Here is a 12033-nt window from a genome sequence, read left to right on the forward strand (position 1 = left end):
AATAAATACTCTCCATCCTGCTCTGTAGCTGGGGACAGGAAGCCTAGCTTCACACAACACATCTTCTAACTCGAGAGCCAGAAGTCTCCTTTCTGTACTCCTTCCAGAAACTTATCCCAGCTGCTTTAACCTTCTTTCATAACCAAGATGGTTATGGAGCTCTGCCATCATTCTCCTGTGGCTGAGCATGGTCCTCTCCAATATCCACCTGCTCTGGGCTGCGGAGCTTGTCTTATGATCTCCCAGTGATGAATACATCATAAGAACCAAAATAGGATGGAATCAAAGCAGAATTCATAGCCTGCAAAACTGAACTGAGGCACACATCGAAGAAAAAAAAAAACCTATAATGATGTAGGTTCCTAGATTAAGATCCAAGGCTGGACCTTGGAAGATCATCATGTCCAGGCTGGACCTTGGAAGATCATCATCAAGACAGCTCCCTGCACCAGGCAGGAAAGAGAACTGGGGTCAGGTGACCCCAGCAAGGTGACTGTCCAGTCTCCTCTTGAAGATTTCCAGGGTAGGTGATTGCACCACCTCTGGAGGGAGCCTATTCCACAGTCTGGGCACCCTGATTGTGAAGAAGTTTTTCCTAACGTTGAGCTTAAAACGGTCTTCCAAGAGTTTGTGGCCATTACTCCTGGTTTTCCCCAAGGGTGCCCTGGTGAACAGTTGCTCACCGAGCCCTTGATGTACTCCCCTGATGTAGTAGTAAGCTGCTACCAAGTCCCCTCTTGGTCTTCTGTTTTTCAGGTTGAAGAGTCCCAGGTCCCTCAGCCTTTCCTCATATAGCTTGCTATGCAAACCTCTGATCATATGTGTGGCTCTTCTCTGGACTTTCACAAGCTTTACCACGTCCTTGTTAAAGTGTGGTGCCTAGAAATGGACACAGTACTCCAGCTGGGGTCATACCAATGCTGAGCAAAGCAAAAGAATCACTTCCTTAGTTTTGATGTGTGATACTTACGTGGTGTTTCCCCTGCCAGGTATCTGGGTCCACAAAAGCAGTTCTCCTTAAGTGTTCCCAGGGATAACTGTTCTTTTGGTGTGGTTTAGTGCCCGCTGAGGTGTTAGGGCTTAAAGCCCACTTTATGGAAATGGGAGGCTTCTCCCTAGCTTGCTCCTGTGGCCATATGGCTGATGGCAGGCAAAACTTGGGGGCATCTGAACACCAAGCCTCTGAGCGTGGGCCTGCATGTAGGTTGCCTGCCAAAAGACTTCGGAAATATCTGAAGCCCCTGGTGAGGGTGGAGGATGTTTGCTGGTTGTAGAGCCACTTATGGTTCTGGATCAACTCATGGATTTGGACTTGATTTGGCTTGGAACATGAAAAATTTCCTTAAAAAAAAAAAAAAAAGGGTGCGGTGAAGAGGGGCTTTCTAGCAGTAGCATAATGAAGTGGTAGGGGGATGATCAGGCCACCAGCCCCAACCCTAGGGGATGGGGGGAGGGGGGGGGGGAAAAAAAAAAAAATCACACTAGTTGCGCTGCTAGCTTGACCACCACTACATCAGAGGCAGTGCAGCTACTGATGCAGCCACCAGGGCACTGACACCTCTGTTTCTTAGGTATCAGTTACTAATGATATAAACCAAAATGGTATTTTGAACTGAAAATTTCCAATGCTGTCCAGCAAGGAGTCCCAGCTCAGTAGCAGGCTGCCCTCACCCTGCTCTTTGAGAAAGTGTTCTCCACAAAGCTGAGGGGCAGATCAAGGAGCCTGACTGGACTCCTTCACTTTCCCCCTTACAGACACATTGGGGAGATCAGCAGGCAGAGGCTAGTGCATGTGCTGCCTGCCTTGTAGATCCTAGGGATGGTTCTTGGGACAGCTGTCACCCAGAAGCCATCAGCTTAGCAAGGACAGGGCTAAGTTTTTCCTGCCCACCTGAATTTGCTGTTGTGCTCCACACCTCTAAGTCTTGCAGTGAAGCTGCTCCAAGCTTGTCCCCAGGCAGTGATCTCCAGCAGGCCTTAGAGAAGAGGGCTTGGAAGTGTGTGCCAGGGTATGCCTGGAGCAGGTACACTTTAGCTGTGGAGCATGGCAATGCACTCAGGCAGGGTGTACTCAGCCTCATCTTCTCCAGGACCCACCGTTGCCATGGTACGGACAAACCTATCAAAGCCTCAGGACAGAGAGGAGACAAAGGCTGCAGAGCTGGCATTGCCTTGGTGGTGATCTGTATTCATACTGCAACTAGCACAAGAGGGCCAGTCCATGAAGGGGGATCCCTTAAGTCCCCCACAGGAATAGGATTGTAGGAAAGTAGGGCTGAAAGGGACCTCACAAGGTCAAGGCAGGATCTTCCCAGCCAAGCACCTGTCCAATCTGCTCTTGAAAACTTCCAAGACAAATGGCTACATAATAAACAGATGCTCTTTGCTTCCTGCATACACCCTGAGGGCAGCCTAAGTACAGAGACATCCAAAGCTTAAGGAGAGGGGGCACATCCTTCTGCTACAAAAAAGTAGACATGAAGGCAGCAATAACAAAATCTGATCCTTGTATCCCTGCCTCAGGGCAAGATGTTAAGGTGACGCCCCTCTCACATGCCACGGGTCAATAACCACTCTCACCAGCAATTATGGTTCCATCTCACTTTTTATTTAATCAAGCGCAAACTAAGCAGTAACTTCCACTCAAAACACGAAGCACAAGCTAATACTGGCAGCTAGTCTCTCTCTCTCTCTCTCTCTCTCTCTCTCTCTCACACACACACACACACACACACACACACATCTCTAGGGCACAGATCAGGGTGAGCAAACCAAACCCCTTGATGAGATAACAACCCCCTTTCTGATATCACAGGTGTTTCTTGCTCTCAGATATCTACTGCAGTGGTCTGTATAAAGTGATAGGGAGCTAGATCTTAAAGCCTGTATTTGCTGCCCTTCATGTTTTTCATGGTCTTCAGTTGTCCTTTACTTTTATCAACCCAGCAGCAGCACAGCATCCTGAAGTCTCCCTTGCTTTTCTTTAGAGGTATTCCATTTTCCCTGTAGCACTGACATGTGCAACGCATGGCCTTGAGATGGACAATAAAGCTGTCATCCAGAGACACTATTCCTTCTTTCTAATCCCCTGGCATCTGGCCCTTTTAGAACTACACCCTGCTAATTATTTTTACCTCAATAAATTGGGTAGTGTTGACCCTACACTTTTGTCCTTGTACCTGTATTTCTAAACTCTGGTGTATTGTGGGATATATTAACAATGGCAAATATGGATCCCTTGAATCTGCTTGGTGTTCCTTAATATCTTTGCTCTTACTATTGACTCTTCTGTTAGCACATTTGTCTGTGCGTAAGGGCTTGACATGGCATGCCTGAACGCATGAATAAGAATTGCTGTATTGAGCCAATCCTGAATTGTGAGATATTATCTATTATTAACTGCTCTAGAATCCTTTGGCAAACATACTGTGATTTACAGTGAAGTATCATTACTTCTTGATGTGTTGTACAATAGGTCAGTTAAAAAATACAAGCTGGATAGCAAGCAATTTGTAAAGGAGCAATCTTCCCTGTTTCACAGATTTGCACAAGATTTGGGGCAACGCAAGCAGAAATTGCATGCGGCACTTCCGTCTTCCGTGTCCTCTGGTTATTACAAATGATGCCGTCAACCAAGCCTTGCATTGCTTCTTAAGCCTAGCTGAGGAAGGTGCAAATTATTTCTTTCTCATCCTCTGCCCTGAAGGAAGCAGGCTGTTTCCACTCTTCGGTGCAGGAGCATAGGAATAGCTATTGCAGCAGGTTCTGGAAAGCTGTGCAGTGCGGGGGGGGGCAAATATTACAGACAGCTTTGATAAGAAACCAACTTTTAAATGTTTTCCAACCTTTTAAAAAGTTCAGTCATTCCTAGTTATGGATGAGGATGGAGATGCTTTTGCAGAATGCGTGGGAGTTCACGAGCAAAGCAGTAAGAGGTGTTTCAGGCAAACTAATGAACATAGTGGTAAGAAGGCTGTCAGTCAGAGTTGCAGAGCAAATTAATCCCTTGCTCTTTTAGCAAGAGAGCCACAAACCCATTACCTGTTCTGCAGTTTGGGGTAGATAGATGGTGTCACCTCTGCAATGCAGGTCTCCATTTTATTCTCACATCATTTGGCCCAACAGATGTAAAGACTTTACACACATTTTTGCTCACTGTTGATTCCTTAGTTTGTTAGGCTTCACTCAGGAGATTGAAAAACGGTGAGTCCAAGGGTCAGAGTTTCTCCATCTCTCTGTCACACCAGCCTGACTAAATACAGCCATGAGGAGTCTCTATTACCAACTCTTAAAGCTCCCTACTGTAGAGTGGTTATTAAAAAGTCAGGCATGAGATAAATCAGCAAAGCCATGCAGATACAGCTGTACAAACCTTTCTACTACCTTTCATAGATTCACCTCTGCAGCATGACTACTCCTACCCCTAACAGGACCATCGACCTCTCAGAATGACTATTTGTGGTTTGTAAAACCAGGAAAGTTTTCCTCACAACCTTTCTTGGCTTTTTTTTTTTTTCTCCTTTCGATTTTAAGATGTGGTCAGATGGGTGGTGTTTGATAATGCTCTTATCCTTTAGTATTAACCATGTACAACCTACACCCCTGCAACCATGCTTATGGCATTTAGAAAGATTTTTTTTTTGGGGGGGGGGGGGGGGGGAAATCAACAAGCCTGAAGATGGCTGTAAGCCCTGAAGTAATCGGGTAGCCATGCAAATCAGGGTCTGTGCAAAAAGAGAGCAATTTATCATTTGAAGTTACTGGAAGAATTGCCTCATAATGAAGTTCAGCCACATTCTCTTCCTACTATATAATACTCTGAGCTACCATATCTATAGGAACTCACGTACAGTGGGGATACAATTACAGTACGAGAGAGAAATCCAAGGCTATGGGGAAACAAGACACAGGGCATAGAGTTCTCATCTCAATCCATATGTAAAGAGGGAGAAACAGGGGATAAAACTCAGGTGTAGGCCATGGTAGCTTTGCTGTGAGCTTGGTTATCCCCTTGACCCTGACAAAGCCCCTTCACTCAGCCTGCCAGGTACAATTCTCTAGGATCTGGAGGCATACAAGGACCGTGCTCCAGTTGTGACTGCTAAAAGCTTCTACACCAGTCAACCCCAGGAAGAAGGAGCAGGAGTGACAGCAAAACTCCCGCTATGATTATGCTCCATATGTGAACAGGGGTTACCTTGCAGCAGCCTGGAGGGTTGGCCTGTCCACATGCTCTCACACAGCTTCTCCTCGGTTGGGTGCGATTTTCTGACTTCATTCCACCTGCAAGAGGTGGAGGGAGACTATCTTGACCAACAGACATTTTAAAACTAGTCACCATTTTTTTTTTGCATATTTTCAAAATTGTTTTTAAGTGGCACAATCTCCAAAAAGATTTTTTGATTTTGGGGTTTTCCCATTTTTTCAGTGACAAAGTACAGTACAGAGGGGGAAGAATTAGGAGTAATGGACTCCCCCTTGCTAGAAGACAGCAGTACCTCTACCTCCATTTCCCACTAAGTTTTTCATCAGCCTCCCCAGGCTCTGACCCTTTCTAAGCTGAAATGACTTAACCCACTAGACAGGTCATGTAAGAGCCACACAACTGACAGGGTACCTGTAGCCTGAAACCAACACACACAAAAATCGTATTTTCCACCTCTTCTGAGCTCAGTCAGCAGATACAGTACCTCTGCCTCCCCAGGATCTGCAGAGCACTAACCCATGCAAACATTCTCATCCTATCTGAGCTCAGACACGCTGTGGCAGCCACACCGGTAACAAGCCCTTCCTGCCAGGCTCACCTAGAGCCAATCTCCCTCCCCATCACACCCCACCTGAGAGCCATGATGCACAGCTCTCCTGGGTCAGGCCTGATTAGACTCCCTGCAGCATATTAACTCTTTCCTAATTCACTTAGCTCTTATAACCCCTACTGTAAAGAAGACATGCCATAACAGCATAGATACAGTATCTTGCTTTGATTCTAATGATATGTACTTGAGCCCTGCTTTGTATGCATGATGAAAGCTCCCTCAGTTCATCTATCTGTATATGGCTACTTGGTCACTCAGACTGGCAAGACAAAGGCAGCTGGATTTGATATTAGTCGCATCACTCCCTTATGTGACTATGACTGCAGAAACTGGTATGCCTTAGCCATGCTGGCTCAATAGGCAGCAAAGCTTGGGTGGATTTCTGCTCTTTTTGATCAAAGGAGGAAATATTGAAGGGAGGGAAGAGAAAGAGGCATTCCTTGGAGAAGGAATCGGTGGGGGGGGGGTTTGTTCTGTTTTTGTACGGTACCACACACAATAGGTTCCCCATCCAGGATTTTAATTTTGGTTTCTAGATACTGTACTGTTGTAGTATTAAAATAATTATAATGGATAAACAAAACCCCCAAAATGAAAAAGCACTGAAAAGTTGTCAGGTTTTGTTTTGTATGTCAAAACAATCTAAACATTTAAAAATGTGCACAAGTTTGTTCTGTTTTTGTACGGTACCACACACAATAGGTTCCCCATCCAGGATTTTAATTTTGGTTTCTAGATACTGTACTGTTGTAGTATTAAAATAATTATAATGGATAAACAAAACCCCCAAAATGAAAAAGCACTGAAAAGTTGTCAGGTTTTGTTTTGTATGTCAAAACAATCTAAACATTTAAAAATGTGCACAAGACATCTTGAGACATTGTTTATATATTCTTTGCAAAAACATATTCCCCATATTTCAAACAACTCCAAAACAGCTAAGCAAATAATACAAAAAAAATGCAGAGGATTCTCACTCTGATTTTTATGGGAAGTTGTTTTGTATGTGTTTATACCTTCTACTTCGCTTTCCAGGAATATTTCAGCAATCCAGTTTATACACTCAAATGTTCACAGAAAGAAAATTGTGAAGTGAGTGTCAGTATTTGTGCCAGAGGTGGTTGCCCCACTATCCAATCTGCCCCAGAGATGATATGTTTCTTATCTCACCAAATCTTAACTTTGCAACACAGTTCAAATTTAGAACATCTATGATTATCCTCAGAAATGCCAATGATTTGAAAATATGAAGTACACTGATAAAAGGGTAAATATGGGAACATGAAAGCTGTGAGCATATCAGTTTAATGTTTTTCAACAATGTTTTCCTCAAAAAAATTAATTTTGACCCACAAAACCTAAAGAGTTTTGTTGGAAAAATGTCCAGTGGACGTTTTTGACATCTTAGTATTGTCTGAAATATCTAAAACCTAATATTCTTTATTAAAAATATATGCACATGTTATTAATGCTAATAGTGAGGCTATGAGCACAGTCTCCTCAAATCTACAGAAGGAAGCAAGGCATGAGGGCTTGGAAAAGCAGAGCTGGCAGACAGACAGGCATCAGGAATAATATTGCGTTTTTTATTTTAATAAAGTTTCTTGTTTAGTGTGAAAAGAAAATGGTTTTATATTACTTTTTGCTACTATTACATGGCTATAATTATGACCTGTTTGATTCAGGGAACTTTTTTGAGGAACAAAATTGAAAAACCATCAAAATCTTTGTTAAAAAAAGGAAAATTGTTTGTTTTCCCTGAATAACTATCATAGCAATAGGCAGTGTGATGTGGCACAGGCCCTTCCCCAAAATCTATGTTTGATTAGAAACAGGAGGACCCAAACTCTTTAAGTTCCAGCTGGACTGCCCACCTATTGTGGGATGTGACTTATGGACTTTCATGTAAGAGGAAGAGCATCACTCCCAGTCAAAGCTGAGTATCTGCTGGGGACCTGAATTTCACTGAGAACAGTTGTCACTCCAAAACCAAGAGAAGAGATTGCCTGCAGATGACCTGGGTGACGTGAGGCTAGTCCTCTGCCCATGAAGGAGGGATAAGAGAAGACACTACCACTATGTGGGAAGTTTGGTTTGTTTGCAAAGAGAGAGAGAGACAGAGATGGCAACCTAAGCCAGAAACTGCAACCAAAAGATTTAATGCAGAAATCTGCTGGAATGAACCAGGACATCCAATCTAACCCAGCAGTAATAAAGATGATATTCCAGGTAAATGGAATCAGATCTCTGCCTTCAGTGGATTTTAGTGTGTGTGGGTATCACTGACTGAACAAAGGGAATAGAGAGGCCAGGCTGGGGCTACTGGCTCCAGGTAAGAAAGTCAATGTATGCAGGTGCTGGGCCTTGGGAATCTTGTGTTATTACAAGGAAATGTACACGTTGTGTAACTTACCGCTGGGCTCTGCCTCCTCGACACAGGCTGAGGGCTTGCACTGCTTAGATAAAAATACCGCTGGGTGTTGAGGTCACTTCCTCTGTCTCTTAAGGAGACTGGTGCTGATGAGGGGAAAAAGGGTTTCCCAGGTGTATGGGTAAGGACATGGGCTCCTCTCAACCAAGCCCAGGGAGCCTCCATCCAACTATATAACAAAACGCTTTGCAAATATTAACCTACTATCTGTTCCTAAACCCTATAATTTTCAAATCAGCTTGCAAGGATGCTGGAGTGGGTGGCGACAAGGCTCAGAAACATTTAATTATGTTGTAGTGTTGAGCCTAAACAAATGTGAATCTATTAATGTTCATATGAAATCTTCAGTCTCGGGGACAGGGAGTTTTCCTGATATACCTATATAACCACTTTTCTGAATCAACACTCAGCTAGTCAATCTAATAGAGAAGCTCCTCCAATTACTTGTCATACTTAGGACCAATCTACATACGAAACAAACCACTAGTTTACACTGTATTTTTATAACAAATTTAGTTAAACCAGCCCAAAGCCATGTGTGGACAGCCTTAAACTAGTTTACATCTGGCTTATATCAATTTAGCTCTATTCAGTTATGAAGCCCTTAAAAAAAAATAAACATAGATCATTTGTAAATTATGTAAGAATGAACACACCAGGATTTGCCTCCATTTAACAAAAAACAGAAGGAAACATGGCTGCTTACGCTCTCTCAGTTAATGTGGCATAACTTTTTATGCAAACAAGGCCGAAATTAACTTAATTCCCTCTATCAATGCCCAGTTTATATTATCACCCCTCTGCCATAGAATGACCATGTCAGGGCTTAGCAAGACCGCTTCCTATTGGAGGAGAAATCAGAGACACGCAATATGGATATTTCTTAATGCAAACTGTTTTACTCAATAAAAACTAGTCCTTGAACAGAGGTGATCACACTGCATGCAGATAAGCTCCTTATTCGAAACTCTCAGTCCAGAGACAGAGTACCCTGTTTTCACTGATACCACCTACAGAGATTAAGGCTGAGAACAACAAACCGCACTTGCGATTGCCACAGCTGCCCCACCAAAGAGCTGTATCACAAAGCTAACTCACAATTCCTTCAAAGACCCTCCAAGACTTCTCACCCACCAGGAGAAGGAACTTGCAAACGTAGTGCAGCAGCCCCATCAAGTTTCTCCAATGGCAGAGTTTCTCCTGCTCCATTTCAAGATAACTTTCCATTGAACGAAAAGCTTTTTGGCTTTAGGCAGTGTCACAACCTGGGAGACAGGTGTGACAGACTTACCCGATCGAGCTTCAACGCATCCAGGGGCTCATGAATCCTCAATTCTGATTGGTGGAGCCAATCCACCCATCAGCAACAAGCTGGGGAAAGTGACCATTGCTCATTTCCTGAAGGAAGGGGGAGAAGAGATCCCTGACTAGATTGTGGACTGCAGCACGGTCTACTAAAAAAAGAGCATGCTGGGCATGCTGAGAGCAGACTCGGTGAGAGAATCAAGAGGAGAGGAGCCGGGAAAAGCTGGGGAGAGCAACATCAGTGGGCAACAGGCCCCAGGTTCCAGAAGACATTGCTGGAGGAGCTGCCCTGCGAGCCACTCCACAGCGCGTGGAGCTGGGGCTTTGGGAGGCTCAAGCCTGCAACCCCAGCAGGCTGCCGAGCATCATGGTGCATGGATCGGCGCATGGAGCTCGGGCTCTGGGAGTGGCTAGAGGCAGCTCAAACCTACAGCCCTGGCAGGCTGCCAGGCATCACGGTGCATGGACTAGTGCACAGAGAGAGGCCAGAGAGCAGCTGAGGGCTGCTCAGGAAAGCTGCCCCTGGCATGAGACTGGATGGCTGGAGCCCACGACGCCACAGCTTGGTGGACCAGTGAGCCCTTGGTGCCCAAAGTGGGGTACAGGGCAACAGGAGAGCCCGATAGAAAGCCAGGAGGCCAGAGCAAGGGACACTGCAGGGTCTGGGTACTCAGGTCAGGGCACCAGGCCAGGGAAGCGCATCCAGAGGTGACGAGGAAGGAAGGCCCAGGGAGCCTCTCTTTGGGACTGAACAGATGACCCGTGGAAAGGACCGTGAGTTGCTGGGGCTCTGGGTCCCTAAGAGGGATGCCTCAGGGGCAGGGTCCCATGGGAGGGTTGAAGGTGGAAGCTACTCCTGCACAGCTGACTAGAAGGGAGAAGAGTCCCTTTTACTGTTTTGGGCAGGTCACTGGGCCCTTACGGGTTGGGGAAAGGGACCCTGGCACCCCTGCTGGGAAATTGACCCTATAGGGGATAATTTGATATATCACCCTGAAGGCCATGCCTTATTATTTTGTAGGGTATGTTGTATTGTGCTTTGTATTTTGTAATTGATAGCAAATTGTACATTAGAGTGGAAACTCCACCTTTGCTGAAGCACCCTACTTGAGGGGGTCCCTCCCTCCCCCACCCCCCAAGGCAAGGGCCGTTCCATCCACCTGGTACTTACCTGTAGCTGCCTGTTATCCAGGGGCCTGAACTACCAGAGGACTTACCAGTCTCTCTGTCCAGGGGGCTTTGTGGATGGGTATTGTGGTTGGGAAATAACCCTGAGAGGAGGGATCATCCCCCATGGGCATAGTATATTGTTTGGCTGTTTTATTTACCTTTCTCATTTAGTCCTAAGTAATATTGTATTTATGCTTTATTAATCATTATGTACTGTGTAAGTCAATAAACTGTATATAGTTAAGTCATATGTGCCTGAGCCCATCTCTATAGAGAAGAGAGAGATCCGCTTGCTAGTACTGGCATCCCTCTCGCAGCACCCTACCTGCCACCACTACCTTCCAGTTGGGGCTGGAGGACACATCCGTGGGTGTACATGGGTTACAGAGGAAACCATGCTGGAAAAGACATTTAGCAGAGCACAGAACTGCACTAGAAACAGGGCAAACTTCCTCCAGGAGTTATTTTCAGCAGTACCATCCCATTTTGTTGATACAGTCTCCTCAGTTCCTTTACAATGCAACAGCGAGCCAGCAGCCATTTCTTGCCAGAATCAGCACCGTCTTAATTAACAGCTTTGCCTTTGTTCTCTGATGATGCTTTAAGCAATGCCAAGCCATTTCTCAAGGATTAAGATACGAAAACCCGATGAAAGAAAATGTTAAGTGTTATCACACACTGCAGCATGAATTTTCTCTGCAAAATCCTTTGAAATTGCTCACAAGACAAAAGATGTCACTGTCTGCAACACTGGCGAACACTCCTCTGCCTCCACCTGCCACTTTGCTTTCTTGTCTACGCCAGGGAATTGAACTGGTTGTAAAAGAACACAAGCAGTTCAAGGCATCCAAAAAGAAAGTGCTGAATTGTATTAAAAACACATGCAGGTTTGCTCTGGGCTCACCTTAGTGCGGCAATAAACCTTTAGTTGCTATGACCCCTTGGTAGCTATCTCCCACGTTCCACCTCAGTTCACAGACTCCACAGATTCTGGGAGATTTCCCCCAACCCTTGGCACATGATGGAATAACAGCGGGAGAATTAGTTGAATCGCATCCAATCCATAGATTCTAGGGCTGCGCAAAATTTTACTGGCAGTTTCATTTCAATGCTGTTTTGATTCGTTTAGAGCAGGGGTTGGCAACCCCTGGCACATGTGCCAAGCGTGGCACGCAAGGCCATTTTGCTTGGCATGACGCGGCAGAGCTGTTTGGAGCCTCCCGGCTGCAGCCGGCCCTGGCTCTGGGGAGCTGCTGCCAGCCAGGAGCCTGGGCTGCTCCCAGCAGACAGCTGGCATGCGTGCAGCGCTGC

At 45.4% G+C, this 12033-nt stretch overlaps 1 protein-coding gene across 23 annotated transcripts in view; it reads right to left on the reverse strand.

Moving 5' to 3' along the window:
• Positions 1-12033, reverse strand: part of EPHB1 (EPH receptor B1) — a 365941-nt gene that overhangs the window by 333148 nt on the left and 20760 nt on the right. For 15 of the 23 annotated variants that reach the window (XR_003093397.1, XM_006021004.2, XM_014518687.1 and 12 more), the window contains exons 1-2: positions 5618-5770; positions 5198-5283 (exon numbers count right to left, since the gene is read on the reverse strand). Coding sequence is in view for 21 of the 23 variants with exons in the window: in XM_014518687.1 (XP_014374173.1) it covers positions 5198-5278 (81 nt within the window). In the remaining 2 variants the exon portion in view is untranslated. Of the gene's footprint in view, positions 1-5197; positions 5284-5498; positions 5514-5617; positions 5787-12033 lie in introns of those variants that run through there. The other 8 variants (XM_006021000.1, XM_006021003.1, XM_006020996.1 and 5 more) reach the window with 6 other exon arrangements.

The sequence above is a fragment of the Alligator sinensis genome, unplaced genomic scaffold (genome assembly GCF_000455745.1).
Source record: "Alligator sinensis unplaced genomic scaffold, ASM45574v1 scaffold1086_3, whole genome shotgun sequence".
Lineage (NCBI taxonomy): Eukaryota > Metazoa > Chordata > Crocodylia > Alligatoridae > Alligator > Alligator sinensis.